This window comes from Eretmochelys imbricata, chromosome 7 (genome assembly GCF_965152235.1).
Source record: "Eretmochelys imbricata isolate rEreImb1 chromosome 7, rEreImb1.hap1, whole genome shotgun sequence".
In the NCBI taxonomy this organism is placed as follows: Eukaryota; Metazoa; Chordata; order Testudines; family Cheloniidae; genus Eretmochelys; species Eretmochelys imbricata.
Genome location: NC_135578.1, coordinates 10,711,090 through 10,727,045, shown reverse-complemented (window position 1 = coordinate 10,727,045; position 15,956 = coordinate 10,711,090). Strand labels below are relative to the sequence as shown.

The window sequence follows — 15,956 nt, the reverse complement described above, 5'->3', positions numbered from 1 at the left end:
TGCACTGACCGGTCTGTGTCCCTCTGTCGGTGTGTCCTCCCCCCTTTCCCTGTCTGTCTGTCTGTCCCCTTCTATTAGGCTTAGGGTTGCCAATTTAGGTTGGACGCATTCCTTGGAGGTTTCATCACAGGACATAATCGTTAAGGAAAGATTTAATTTTTAAATCCTGGAGGGCTGGCAACGCTACGAGACTCTGGGTGTCTGTCCTTCTCCTTGTCTGAGTCTCCCTCCTTGCCTGTGTGCCTCTTCTCCCGGCATCCCCGCCCGCCCTTGTCTGCCTGCCTGTCCCCTCGTCTGTGTGTCTGTCCCCCTCCTTCTATGCTGCCCCCGCCCCCCATCTCCTCCCCTCCCCGTCCGTGTGTCCCAGCGGCGCGGCGCCCCCTGCTGCCCGGCGCGGGGGTGGCAGGCTGGCGCCGGCGAGCGGAGGCCCTGACAGCCTCGGCCGGCGGCAGGAAGCGCAGGGCGATGGCGCTGAGCCCCCCCGAGAGCCAGCCGGGCCCGGAGCCCCCGCACCCGCCGCCCGAGCAGGAGGGCGACGAGGACCCGGTGCCCATCAACCACCAGCAGCTGCGCAGCCTGGAGCCCGAGCCGGGCGGGATCCCGCTGCACTCGCCGTGGACCTTCTGGCTGGACAAGTGAGTGCGGAGCCGGGGCCTGGGGACCCTCCGCGGTACCCCCTGGCCAGGCCCTATGAGCCCCCTGGACCCGGGGACCCTCCGCGGTACCCCCTGGCCAGGCCCTATGAGCCCCCCTGGACCCGGGGACCCTCCGCGGTATCCCCTGGCCAGGCCCTATGAGCCCCCGGGGACCCTCCGCGGTACCCCCTGGCCAGGCCCTATGAGCCCCCGGGGACCCTCCGCGGTACCCCCTGGCCAGGCCCTATGAGCCCCCCCGGACCCGGGGACCCTCCGCGGTACCCCCTGGCCAGGCCCTATGAGCCCCCCTGGACCCGGGGACCCTCCGCGGTACCCCCTGGCCAGGCCCTATGAGCCCCCGGGGACCCTCCGCGGTACCCCCTGGCCAGGCCCTATGAGCCCCCGGGGACCCTCCGCGGTACCCCCTGGCCAGGCCCTATGAGCCCCCCGGACCCGGGGACCCTCCGCGGTACCCCCTGGCCAGGCCCTATGAGCCCCCGGGGACCCTCCGCGGTACCCCCTGGCCAGGCCCTATGAGCCCCCCTGGACCCGGGGACCCTCCGCGGTATCCCCTGGCCAGGCCCTATGAGCCCCCGGGGACCCTCCGTGGTACCCCCTGGCCAGGCCCTATGAGCCCCCCTGGACCCGGGGACCCTCCGCGGTACCCCCTGGCCAGGCCCTATGAGCCCCCCTGGACCCGGGGATCCTCCGCGGTACCCCCTGGCCAGGCCCTATGAGCCCCCCTGGACCCGGGGAACCTCCGCGGTATCCCCTGGCCAGGCCCTATGAGCCCCCGGGGACCCTCCGCGGTACCCCCTGGCCAGGCCCTATGAGCCCCCCGGACCCGGGGACCCTCCGCGGTATCCCCTGGCCAGGCCCTATGAGCCCCCGGGGACCCTCCGCGGTACCCCCTGGCCAGGCCCTATGAGCCCCCCTGGACCCGGGGACCCTCCGCGGTACCCCCTGGCCAGGCCCTATGAGCCCCCGGAGACCCTCCGCGGTACCCCCTGGCCAGGCCCTATGAGCCCCCCGGACCCGGGGACCCTCCGCGGTATCCCCTGGCCAGGCCCTATGAGCCCCCGGGGACCCTCCGCGGTACCCGCTAGCCAGGCCCTATGAGCCCCCGGGGACCCTCCGCGGTACCCCCTGGCCAGGCCCTATGAGCCCCCCTCGACCCGGGGACCCTCCGTGGTACCCCCTGGCCAGGCCCTATGAGCCCCCCTGGACCCGGGGACCCTCCGCGGTACCCCCTGGCCAGGCCCTATGAGCCCCCGGGGACCCTCCGCGGTACCCCCTGGCCAGGCCCTATGAGCCCCCCTGGACCCGGGGACCCTCCGCGGTACCCCCTGGCCAGGCCCTATGAGCCCCCGGGGACCCTCCGCGGTACCCCCTGGCCAGGCCCTATGAGCCCCCCTCGACCCGGGGACCCTCCGCGGTACCCGCTAGCCAGGCCCTATGAGCCCCCCTGAACCCGGGGACCCTCCGTGGTACCCCCTGGCCAGGCCCTATGAGCCCCCCTGGACCCGGGGATCCTCCGCGGTACCCCCTGGCCAGGCCCTATGAGCCCCCGGGGACCCTCCGCGGTACCCCCTGGCCAGGCCCTATGAGCCCCCTGGACCCGGGGACCCTCCGCGGTATCCCCTGGCCAAGCCCTATGAGCCCCCTGGGACCCTGCGCAGTACCCCCTGGCCAGGCCCTATGAGCCCCCTGCCCCTGGGCACAGGGACCCTGCGCGGTACCCCCTGGCCAGGCCCTGTGAGCCCCCCAGACCCGGGGACCCTCCACGGTACCCCCTAGGCAGGCCCTATGAGCCCCCTGGGACCCTCCGCGGTACCCCCTGGCCAGGCCCTATGAGCCCCCTGCCCCTGGGCACAGGGACTCTGCGCGGTACCCCCTGGCTAGGCCCTGTGAGCGCCCCCCGGACCCGGGGCCCTCCGTGGTACCCCCTAGCCAGGCCCTATGAGCCCCTCTGGACCCGGGGACCCTGTGCGGTACCCCTTAACCAGGCCCTATGAGCCCCCTGGCACCCTCCACGGTACCGCCTGGCCAGGCCCTATGAGCCCCTCTGGACCCGAGGCCTCTCCACAGTACCCCTTAACCAGGCCCTATGAGCCCCTCTCCCTTTCCCCCGCCTGGGGACCCTGTGCGGTACCCCCGGGCCAGGCCCTATGAGCCCCCCCACCCCAGGGCACAGGGACCCTGCGCGATACCCCCCATCAGACCTGCCTGGGCCTCGGGACTGTCTGCTTGACCCCTAGCCCTGGGGCCCAGGGACTCTCTGCCCAGGAACCCTCCGCAATACCACCACCCCCCCTCCTCCGGCCCCCCGCAAGGTCCGCCTGGGCCTAGGAACCCTCTGCCTGACTCCCCGCTTCCCCCCGGGCCCAGGGACTCTCCGCCAGGCCCCATGAGACCCCCCCCAGCATAGAGACCCCTGTCCTGAGCAGGGCCCTGCTCGACCCCCAGGCCCAGGGCCCAGCGCTGCTGTGTCTCTCAGACCGGGGAGAGGTGGTGGGTCTGGTCTTCTCTCCCTTGCAGACTCTGCCGGGGGGGAGAGACCAGCTCCATAACCGCCAACCGCAAATACATGGGGCTGAGCTGCGGGGGGCGGGGACGACCCTCTCCTAGTGCAGAGTACAAGCCCCCCACTGCTCCCAACTGTACCAGCCCACTCACCCCCACACTCCTAACTGCCCCAGTCCAGACTCACCGCCTGACACCACTCCATTCCTGACTGCCCAGCTTAGAGTCAGAGTTTAATGCCTGCCCCCATTTTTGACTGCCTCACCCTAAGGTCAAAGCTTGATCCCTTCACCCCATTCCTAACTGGTTCACCCTCACTGCTTTTACCCCATGTCAGAATGAAATCCTGAAACCCACCCTCTAATACACACATCTGTACCCAAACTTCATAATGTGAGATTGGCTTGTTATCCTACAGAACTGGGTTGTAAACAGAGAATGAGTCCAGGAGCCATAAATAAAAAGCTTCTTCCTATTAGTCAGCTGTGGCCTGAAACTAATACAATTTCTTACAACATCTTGGATTTCATTAGCACCTTTCCCCCCACAGGGCTTTACAAACGAATCTTCAACCTGTATGCTGGGATCATTTCAGCTGCTGCTGAAATGTTGCCATGCTTATGGCAGCTGTTTAACGTGTGCACAACAGCTCTCAGCACAACAAATTAGAACATGAAGTGAAGGACGACAGTAATAAAAACAAAACTTGTTTGTAATGCTGACACTTAAGATCATAAATGAATTTTTAAAGGAGTAAGAGCTCACCAAGTTTCCTGAAATACTCTTATTGCTAATTATTGAGCACCTGCAGTGCACTGAGTGCAGTACAGAAGAAGAAATTGTCCCAGTGCCGTAGTGTTTACGATCTAAATTGAATACTGACAATGCAGTTCAGATGCTACAGGCCGTCTATATATAATGTTTTAGCAATTTAAGTTTTATTTGTTTTATGGTAAACAACCTAGAGTATTTTGGCAAATAGGTATCCATTGATCACTGCTATTACTCACAGAATACTCTAGGGTTTTGATATGATGTTCTTTTTAAAAATAAGCATAAAAACATTTCAAAAACATCTCTGATCTTCACCAGAGTCTTTTGTAACACAGGTTGAACGATGATGAGTTATTTGTCTCACCCTGACTTTCATGTGTACTACACATGGGAAAACTTTCTATATGTAGGTAGTATAGACATTAAATAAATGAAACATTTTTATATACCACTAGTTGGTAGCTTTAACATTTTCTAATACTGTAGTCATAACATTAAGAAAATACATTTCAAAAATGCCTTTTGTTCATAGTATAATAAACATTGATTCAGGTAATAGTGTTGTTTCAAGCCCTAAATTTAGACATAATGGTTGTAAGGGCAATAATAGTAGGCTAATGGTTATATTTATAAGATCGTGCTGTTATTTCACTTTAGTCATGTACACACCTTTATAGTTTCTTTAATGCCCTGATCCTGAAAAACTGACTCAACATGGGCAATGCCTCCTCCCCCGACTTTAGCGTGATTTTATGTGGGTGCAGGGATCTACCAGCACTGAGTTATTTGAAGGACTGTGGCCTAAATTTGTAATCTTTTAAAAACTGCATCACTTCTTGTAGATGGTCCAGCAGAAGTGAGCTTTTTTGAGGAAGTAGCTAAATCTTACATTTGTTAAGCAAAGTGAATGTCTAATGGTCACCTAACATTTTACCTGCTTGACTGTTTTTAGGAGCTTTACCTTATTCTGTAGCTGAAACATGGGTAAGGCTACGTTTTAGTCACGGGTATTTTTAGTAAAAGTCACGGATAGGTCCCGGGCAGTAAACAAAAATTCATGGCCCGTGACCTGTCCATGACTTTTACTATACCCCTAACTAAAACTTTGGACGGGGGGGTCTGAAGGAGGGTGGCGCGGGCTGTGAGCTGCGAAGCCAGCACTCTGGACGGAGATAGCACACAGAGCTGCCTGGCCATTACTCCACCTAGAAACTGAGTATTATCTCATTCATATATGTAAAGTTGTACACTTGCAATTCTCACAGGCAGTAAGCCTTTTTCAGTATGTTTGGCTACAGTATTCCTCATTAGATATTGTGTGCTGATATCTTGCCCCATATTTATTTTAGGAAAATGAGAATGATGGAAGTATCTTGGAGAAAATTATTATTCAACAGTCGGACAAGGAAGGTCATGTGTATGATCTTCAAATGTTAATAATTCAGCTGCATCATAAAAGATCAAGGTAGCTTCCAGCTTTTTAAAAAAAAAAAAAAAATATATAACTTTTTAAAAAGTGATGCTAAATTCTACTTTTAGGTTATGTTCTAAGTGTTCCGAAACTAGAGAGGAGCATTTAGCACATGAAAATTAAACTGTTTTCCTCCTCCTTTTGCAGGATCCCTAGTCTGTACCTGCTGTAGTTTACCTGCTTTTGTTGTTTGTTGTAATGCTGCAGCATGAACTGTGTTGGTGACATTGTATTGCCCACGGACCTCCATTGGGTCTTACAGATGCCTGTCACTCCAACTCAGCAATGCACCCTTACGCCCACATGGGGCCGAGGCTCTGCACAGGTGTAGGGTTCTGCCCACATGAATCAGCTTTCAGGATCTTGAGCCTTTGAGTGAAAGGAAGTCTTGTGGTTTTTACAATAATCTGCAGTCTTGCAAGTTTTCAAAAATGATCATATTTCATAGGGTATAAGCATTTTAAAAACAATGCTTTAAAAACTGAAGACTCTCGTTAGGCAGTTAGCAGTTTCCTGGTGTGTGTGATGTCTGGGTTATTGTGTTAAATGAGAATTCGACAGCTCCAAAGAATTTGGGTCTTGCAGAAAAAGAAAAGAAAATGGTAAGTAAGGAGCATGGATGCCCCCAATACTAAGGTGGCTGGAGGCATTCAGAACAATTGTTTCATTTGATCTTGGAATTTAGATCTGCAGATCATCTTTGTATAAAAAACAAAGCTACAACTGAAACTAATATATATACCCATTTACACATGTATATCAATTTCATATGTCAGTACTGAGCAAATTTTATAGCAGTTAATAAGCCCCAGAAAATTTGAACACAGCCTATAATATGACCAATGTACAACAATTTATGGCTAATGCTACACTGAGGCCTGGTCTACACTGGGGGGTGGGGATCGATCTAAGTTACGCAACTTCAGCTACATGAATGACGTAGTTGAAGTCGACGTACTTAGATCGACTTACCATGGTGTCTTCACCACGATGAGTCAACTGCTGCCGCTCTCCCATCGACTCCGCCTGCGCCTCTGACGGAGCTGGAGTACAGGAGTCGATGGGAGAGCGCTCGGGGGTCGATTTATTGCATCTAGACTAGACGCGGTAAATTGATCCCCGCTGGATCAGTCACTGCCCGCTGATCCAGTGGGTAGTGTAAACATACCCAGAGTAAAAACCTTTCTAATGAATAACTAAAATAATATGCTAGTAGCACTAGCTTCTAGTTTTCAAGCTGTGCTAGGAAAAGACTGCAGCTGGATCCAGCAATCTGATCTGTGGGTAACTTCTCCAGAGCCCCAGTTACTTCAGTGGAACTCCACATGGGTACAAGGATCTGCTATGTAGGTTAGATGGTAGGATCATAACTTAATTCTGTTCCTGCATGACTGCAAAAGCAGTGCTTTTGAGCTAAATTACTTACGTTATAAGCATAGATTAATACTACTGTAACCAAAAAACCACAAACCTTTTTTGTTTTAAAAAAAGAAAAAATATCAGTGGCTGTAGTTTCTTGTGACTAAACATAGACAAATTTAGTGCAGTGTTGTTAGTCCACTCCAGGGAAGTGAAAACTTTTATTTCCAGCACTTATCCTGTCAAAAATTTAGATTTCCCTTTTCCCTTAAACGTTATTATGAGCTTTGTAATTACAAATAAAGGAGTTTAAAATATAGTTTTAAATATTTCCACCAATCAATTAAATCTGTGTATTTTAGTGACCATTTTGAAATTATACAATTGTGGATTTAACACTTATATGGCATATATAAAGAAGTGAAATAAGATAGTAACCAGACCCAAAAACAAAAATCATGAAACATCCTGTGTTTAAACAGTTGATGTCTTATTGGCCAAGTAAATATTTTAGTTACTGACTTTTTATTAATGATAACATTGTTGATAGTAGATTTTTTTTTCACATAAGTATGAGAGAGACTTTTTGTCTATGCCACCTTATAAGGGAATAAAACAGTATCCTAACCGACAGGAGTGGGGCAAGGGATGTTGTAACTACTTCCGTAAGAGGTGCAAATGAAAGGCACTGTTTTGCCATCGCAAACAATTTTCAAGGCATTTGTTGTCAATCTCTGCTCTTGTCTGCATGTATTATTAAAATTAGGATAAATCCTTCATTGCCAGATAGATGATCTGAATGGCCTAATATTAGTCTTATCCTTCAACTTCTGTAATTCGGTGCTTAAAAATTATGTTGTTTCTTAATACATAGAATTTAGCAATGAAGAGCTACAAAGATTAATTTCTGGCCTTCACAGAAAAGTGAATGGCACTTTTGCTTTACCTATTTTGAAAATGTTAAGGTGATTAGACGTTAAGAGCTGGAAAGCTGTCCTGTATTTTAGTCTTGCATAAAAGATTTAGGGGAGATTAACAGTGGGCAATCGGTCGCCACCCCCATATTGAACAGCAATAATAGTTGTGATAACTAGCAAAATCACCCCCACAAACGTTTTTTAGAATTGATATTTGCTGTGGTACTAACCTAGAACAAAATAAATACTGATGCACATATATTACAATAAGTTGGTGCATGAACTGGACGATAGAGAGCACAAGGATATATCTCAGTGCATCAATGTCTTATATAAAATACACTGATTCTTAGAACCACATGCACAAAAACCACCAGCTTTTTGGTGGTAAATAAGCCTGATAAGCCCTGTTGCCGTATGCTTGAGAAAGTGGCTGTTGATGCACTGGGGGTTGTAGGGGATCACAAACTAAATATGGGTCAGCAATGTAGTACTGTTGCAAAAAAGAGCAAACATCATTTAGGGATGTATTAGCAGCAGAGTTGTATGCAAGACACAGGAATTAATTCTTCTACTCAGCACTGATAAGGTCTCAGGGTATGTCTACACTACGGAATAAGGTCGAATTTATAGAAGTCGGTTTTTTAGAAATCGGTTTTATATATTCGAGTGTGTGTGTCCCCACAGAAAATGCTCTAAGTGCATTAAGTGCATTAAGTCGGGGGAGTGCTTCCACAGTACCGAGGCTAGAGTCGACTTCCGGAGCGTTGCACTGTGGGTAGCTATCCCACAGTTCCCGCAGTCTCCGCTGCCCATTGGAATTCTGGGTTGAGATCCCAATGCCTGATGGGGCTAAAACATTGTCGCAGGTGGTTCTGGGTACATATCGTCAAGCCCCCCTTCCCTCCCTCACTCCGTGAAAGCAAGGGCAGACAATCGTTTCGCGCCTTTTTTCCTGAGTTACCTGTGCAGACGCCATACCACGGCAAGCATGGAGCCTGCTCAGGTAACCGTCACCGTATGTCTCCTGGGTGCTGGCAGACGCGGTACTGCATTGCTAGACATTAGCAGCAACCCATTGCCTTGGGGCAGCAGACAGTACAGTATGACTGGTAGCCGTCATTGTCATGTCCGAGGTGCTCCTGGCCATGTCGGCCACGAGCGCCTGGGCAGACATGGGCGCAGGGACTAAATTTGGAGTGACTTGACCAGGTCATTCTCTTTAGTCCTGCAGTCAGTCCTATTGAACCGTCTTATGGTGAGCAGGCAGACGACATGGATTGTTAGCAGTCCTATTGCATCATCTTCTGCCGGGCAGGCAAGAGATGAGGATGGCTAGCAGTCCTACTGCACCATCTTCTGCCGAGCAGCCATGAGATGTGGATGGCATGCAGTCCTTCTGCACCGTCTGCTGCCAGCCAAAGATGTAAAAGATAGATGGAGTGGATCAAAACAAGAAATAGACCAGATTTGTTTTGTACTTGTTTGCCTCCTCCCCCATCTAGGGGACTCATTCCTCTAGGTCACACTACAGTCACTCACAGAGAAGGTGCAGCGAGGTAAATCTAGCCATGTATCAATCAGAGGCCAGACTAACCTCCTTGTTCCAATAAGAACAATAACTTAGGTGCACCATTGCTTATTGGAACCCTCCGTGAAGTCCTGCCTGAAATACTCCTTGATGTAAAGCCACCCCCTTTGTTGATTTTAGCTCCCCGTAAGCCAACCCTGTAAGCCATGTCGTCAGTCGCCCCTCCCTCCATCAGAGCAACGGCAGACAATCGTTCCGCGCCTTTTTTCTGTGCGGACGCCGTACCAAGGCAAGCATGGAGGCCGCTCAGCTCACTTTGGCAATTAGGAGCACATTAAACACCACACACATTATCCAGCAGTATATGCAGCACCAGCACCTGGCAAAGCGATACCGGGCGAGGAGGCGACGTCAGCGCAGTCACGTGAGTGATCAGGACATGGACACAGATTTCTCTGAAAGCATGGGCCCTGCCAATGCATGCATCATGGTGCTAATGGGGCAGGTTCATAATGTGGAACGCCGATTCTGGGCTCGGGAAACAAGCACAGACTGGGGGGACCGCATAGTGTTGCAGGTCTGGGATGATTCCCAGTGGCTGCGAAACTTTCGCATGCGTAAGGGCACTTTCATGGAACTTTGTGACTTGCTTTCCCCTGCCCTGAAGCGCATGAATACCAAGATGAGAGCAGCCCTCACAGTTGAGAAGCGAGTGGCAATAGCCCTGTGGAAGCTTGCAACGCCAGACAGCTACCGGTCAGTTGGGAATCAATTTGGAGTGAGCAAATCTACTGTTGGGGCTGCTGTGATGCAAAGTAGCCCACGCAATCAAAGATCTGCTGATATCAAGGGTAGTGACCCTGGGAAATGTGCAGGGCATAGTGGATGGCTTTGCTGCAATGGGATTCCCTAACTGTGGTGGGGCCATAGACGGAACCCATATCCCTATCTTGGCACCGGAGCACCAAGCCGCCGAGTACATAAACCGCAAGGGGTACTTTTCAATAGTGCTGCAAGCTCTGGTGGATCACAAGGGACGTTTCTCCAACATCAACGTGGGATGGCCGGGAAAGGTACATGACACTTGCATCTTCAGGAACTCTGGTCTGTTTCAAAAGCTGCAGGAAGGGACTTTATTCACAGACCAGAAAATAACAGTTGGGGATGTTGAAATGCCTATATGTATCCTTGGGGACCCAGCCTACCCCTTAATGCCATGGCTCATGAAGCCGTACACAGGCAGCCTGGACAGTAGTCAGGAGCTGTTCAACTACAGGCTGAGCAAGTGCAGAATGGTGGTAGAATGTGCATTTGGACGTTTAAAGGCGCGCTGGCGCAGTTTACTGACTCGCTTAGACCTCAGCGAAACCAATATTCCCACTGTTATTACTGCTTGCTGTGTGCTTCACAATATCTGTGAGAGTAAGGGGGAGACGTTTATGGCGGGATGGGAGGTTGAGGCAAATCGCCTGGCTGCTGGTTACGCGCAGCCAGACACCAGGGCGTTAGAAGAGCACAGGAGGGCGCGGTATGCATCAGAGAAGCTTTGAAAACCAGTTTCATGACTGGCTAGGCTACGGTGTGAAAGTTCTGTTTGTTTCTCCTTGATGAAACCCCCTGCCCCTTGGTTCACTCTACTTCCCTGTAAGCTAACCACCCTCCCCTCCTCCCTTCGATCACCGCTTGCAGAGGCAATAGAGTCATTGTTGCTTCACATTCATGCATTCTTTATTCATTCATCACACAAATAGGGGGATGACTACCAAGGTAGCCCAGGAGGGGTGGTGGAGGAGGGAAGGAAAATGCCACACAGCACTTTAAAAGTTTACAACTTTAAAATTTATTGAATGCCAGCCTTCTTTTTTTTGGGGCAGTCCTCTGTGGCGGAGTGGCTGGCTGGCCGGTGGCCCCCCCACCGCGTTCTTGGGCGTCTGGGTGTGGAGGCTATGGAACTTGGGGAGGAGGGCGGTTGGTTACACAGGGGCTGTAGTGGCAGTCTGTGCTCCAGCTGCCTTTGCTGCAGCTCAACCATACACTGGAGCATACTGGTTTGGTCCTCCAGCAGCCTCAGCATTGAATCCTGCCTCCTCTCATCACGCTGCCACCACATTTGAGCTTCAGCCCTGTCTTCAGCCCGCCACCTCTCCTCCCGGTCATTTTGTGCTTTCCTGCACTCTGACATTATTTGCCTCCACACATTCGTCTGTGCTCTGTCAGTGTGGGAGGACAGCATGAGCTCGGAGAACGTTTCATCTCGAGTGCGTTTTTTTTTCTTTCTAATCTTCACTAGCCTCTGGGAAGGAGAAGATCCTGTGATCATTGAAACACATGCAGCTGGTGGAGAAAAAAAAAGGGACAGCGGTATTTAAAAAGACACATTTTATAAAACAGTGGCTACACTCTTTCAGGGTAAACCTTGCTGTGAACATTACATACATAGCACATGTGCTTTCGTTACAAGGTCGCGTTTTGCCTCCCCCCACTGCGTGGCTACCCCCTCAACCCTCCCCCCTCCCCTGTGGCTAACAGTGGGGGACATTTCTGTTTAGCCACAGGCAAACAGCCCAGCAGGAACGGGCTCCTCTGAGTGACCCCTGAAGAAAAGCACTCTATTGCAACCAGGTGACCATGAATTATATCTCACTCTCCTGAGGATAACACAGAGATAAAGAACGGATGTTGTTTGAACGCCAGCAAACATACGCTGCAATGCTTTGTTGTACAGTGATTCCCGAGTACATGTTACTGGCCTGGAGTGGTAAAGTGTCCTACCATGAAGGACGCAATGAGGCTGCCCTCCCCAGAAACCTTTTGCAAAGGCTGTGGGAGTACATCCAGGAGAGCCGCGAATGCCAGGGCAAAGTAATCCTTTCACATGCTTGCTTTTAAACCATGTATAGTATTTTAAAAGGTACACTCACCGGAGGTCCCTTCTCCGCCTGCCGGGTCCAGGAAGCAGCCTTGGGTGGGTTCGGGGGGTACTGGCTCCAGGTCCAGGGTGAGAAACGGTTCCTGGCTGTCGGGAAAACCGGTTTCTCCGCTTGCTTGCTGTGAGCTATCTACAACCTCATCATCATCTTCTTCTTCTTCTTCATCCCCAAAACCTGCTTCTGTGTTGCCTCCATCTCCATTGAAGGAGTCAAACAACACGGCTGGGGTAGTGGTGGCTGAACCCCCTAAAATGGCATGTAGCTCATCATAGAAGCGGCATGTTTGGGGCTCTGACCCGGAGCAGCCGTTCGCCTCTCTGGTTTTCTGGGAGGCTTGCCTCAGCTCCTTAAGTTTCACGCGGCACTGCTTCGGGTCCCTGTTATGGCCTCTGTCCTTCATGCCCTGGGAGATTTTGACAAAGGTTTTGGCATTTCGAAAACTGGAATGGAGTTCTGATAGCGTGGCTTCCTCTCCCCATACAGCGATCAGATCCTGTACCTCCCGTTCGGTCCATGCTGGAGCTCTTTTGTGATTCTGGGACTCCATCATGGTCACCTCTGCTGATGAGCTCTGCATGGTCACCTGCAGCTTGCCACGCTGACCAAACAGGAAATGAGATTCAAAAGTTCGCGGTTCTTTTCCTGTCTACCTGGCCAGTGCATCTGAGTTGAGAGTGCTGTCCAGAGCGGTCACAATGGAGCACTCTGGGATAGCTCCCGGAGGCCAATACCGTCGAATTGTGTCCACAGTACCCCAAATTCGAGCCGGCAAGGCCGATTTAAGCGCTAATCCACTTGTCAGGGGTGGAGTAAGGAAATTGATTTTAAGAGCCCTTTAAGTCGAAGTAAAGGGCTTCATCGTGTGGACGGGTACAGGTTTACATCGATTTAACGCTGCTAAATTCGACCTAAAGTCCTAGTGTAGACCAGGGCTCAAATGGAGTATTGTGTCCAGTTCTGGGCACCCTACTTCAGGAAAGATGTGAACAAATTGGTGCCCAGAGGAGAGCAACAAAAACTATTAAAGGTCTAGAAATTATGACCTGTGAGGAAAGATTATCATATTCCCCCCTCCCCAATTTTTTCAGTCTTCAAGTACATAAAAGGTTGTTACAAGGAGGAGGGTGATAAATCCTTAGCTACTGAGGACAGGACAAAAAGTAATGGGCTTAAATTGCAGTAAGGAAGATTTAGGTTAGACATCAGGAAAAACTTCCTAACTGTAAGGATTGGAACAAATTACCTAGGGAGGTTGTGCAATCTCCCTTCTTGGAGATTTTTAAGAACAGGTTAGACAAACACCTGTCAGGAATGGTCTAGATCAGGGGTTCTCAAATGGTGAATCAGGACCCCTCAGGGGTTGCGAGGTTATTACATGGGGGGTTGCGAGCTGTCAACCTCCACCCCAACCTTGCATTGCCGCCAGCATTTATAATGGTGTTAAATATATTTAAAAGTGTTTTTAATTTATAGGGAGGTCTCACTGAGAGGCTTGCTATGTGAAAGGGGTCACCAGTAAAAAAGACATTTGAGAATCACTGGTCTAGATCAGTGAGACTCAGACCTCAGTGGTTCAGGAGCCAAGTTAGTGATCAGCCTTACCCAAAAGAGCCACAATAGTGAGAATTCGTTGTTTCATTTACTATAGTATGGCTGGGAAATATTTAGTTTATATATATCTCATAGCAACATGACTGACCCTGTATTATTATTTTATCAACTACAATTGGTTAATAACAGAGTAAAAGCCTCCTGACTGGTTAATATCATGTGTTGCAAAGAACTGCAGGAGACACATTAAAGAGTCACTTACAGTTCCCAAGCCTCAGTCTGAGTATCACTGGTCTGGATAATGCTTAGTCCTGCCTCAGTGCAGGACAGGGGAGGAGGTGACTATCAATGTCCCTTCCTATCCTACAATTCTACAATTCTAAAGAAAGCCTATAACTAACACATATAACTAACATAACTTAATCTATCTTGTAATCATCTCTGTGGTGTCTAAGAACCTTTTGGTCAGAATACGATATGCTGAGTCTACCTGAATGGATATTGATGAGGCTTATATGTTGAGTCTTGGCATATGACAGTTGCCCTACTGTTGGAACACCAATAGAGGCTCTCATTGCCTCTGACTAGAACCTCACATCTTCCCTATCCAGCATAGGAATATTTTTGCAATTTGTCCAGTTTATAACATAGATACATTAGAGGTACTCATCATAAATCTGTTACATTGTTGACTGACCTGACTACCGTGGCTCTGACCATCCATTACGCACCCTGAGGGAGTCTGGAGATGATTGAGAGCCCTGGTTTGAGCCTACTATAGCAACCTCAAAGAAAGTCAAGGGTACATTTTAAAATTAGAATTTGTCAGCTGATACAAAACTTTTCTGTCTCTGATGTGCTGTGGAAAACTATACTAAGGGTCACACATTTATCATATGAATTCAGGGAAATGACCTCCTCTTTTTCAATACTTGATGATAGCCTTAAATAAATCAAAAGACCTCAGTGTTATAGGAATAGTCTTGATAATTTTATGGTTAGACCAGCTGTTTTTCTGTGTTTTCACAGAAAGGAAAAGTAATTTCCTATGTAAGCTATTTAAACTTCTCTGGCATAAGGGCCTTATTTATCAAGAGAAGGTGCAAGAAAGGTAACTAAAGGGCTAGATAATTTTATATTAACTTGTGTGAGAACAAACATGAAGCAAAACTGAAGAATTCCATGAGGGAAATTTTAAAATTGTATAGGGAAAGATTGTGATTGGAGCAGTGCTTCAAGGTTAATAAGAACTAGGGAGGAGAAATTGGTGGGACTTTATTCAAGTTGTAGAAAGGTAACTAATAGCTATTAATTTATCAACATTAGGCTCCAGAATTAAACTCTTTATATGAAAGGGGCAATTAGATCTCCTTAGGGCTCCTATTTCTGTATGTAGACTCCGTTAGTTCAGATGCAGAAAGTCAGACTAGATCCCACTGGTCTCTTCTGGCTTTATAATCTGTGAATTTGTGAATCAGTATAATTGTATGTTGCATCATTTGTTGGAAGAACTCAGAAAAAGGAGTTTTCTAAGTTTTTTGTTTGTTTTTTCATAATTGTTTGTGCCAATTTATAAATGATCTAAACTTTCTTCCTGTGCATTCTATAACAAAAGTTAATTGTTTAATAGATTTAAGGCCCAGGAGGAACCATTCTGATAATCTAGACTGAGCTCTTGCACTTCCAGGTATTGAAACACTATAAAAGGCACCCCAAATTCTGTCAGTGTTTTCTGTACATTTTGCAGAAAATTAGACATTTCTCCATTCTTCTAGCTGTTGTCTGTATTTTGGATACTTTTTCTTCTTCTCCAAGTTGTGGCTTGGGCTACTCTTTTCTGTCCCATAAACAAATGTGTAATTCCATTTCGTGTGGCAACTAGTGCAAAGCTAAAACTTCCAGATTGACCATTGCTTGCATTTTAGGACTTTCAGCAGTTTTTTTTCTCACTAATCCAATAATGCTTTTTTGTAGAAAAACAAAATTTTCACAAGTAAACAATCTAGAAGTACAGAGGCGTATTCTTAAGGACTTTGAAAATTATTTTAAAGTGAGTTAGATAGCAACTCAACCAAGATTACTGGGTCATTTTAATATAGTTATGGTGATCGCTTTTCTTTAAGTGTTAATTTTTTCTTTGCAGCTCAGATATTTTTCTGTTCTTTAGTTTGTGTTCGTGCTCATGACAGAAGATTGATGTCATTTGCTAGACTTGGGTGTAATGCTGAAATATGCTATGCAAGCTTGTCCACACAGCACCTGTAG

At 49.2% G+C, this 15,956-nt stretch overlaps 1 protein-coding gene across 2 annotated transcripts in view; it reads left to right on the top strand.

Annotated features, from left to right (window-relative positions):
• The first annotated feature begins 409 nt into the window (after positions 1–409).
• Positions 410–15,956, top strand: part of EIF4E3 (eukaryotic translation initiation factor 4E family member 3) — a 32,585-nt gene continuing 17,038 nt past the window's right edge. Inside the window, exon 1 of one of the 2 annotated variants that reach the window (XM_077821772.1) lies at positions 410–635. In XM_077821772.1, coding sequence (XP_077677898.1) covers positions 466–635 — 170 coding nt within the window. In that variant the 5' untranslated portion in view covers positions 410–465. Of the gene's footprint in view, positions 636–5,288; positions 5,398–15,956 lie in introns of those variants that run through there. The other variant, XM_077821773.1, reaches the window with a different exon arrangement.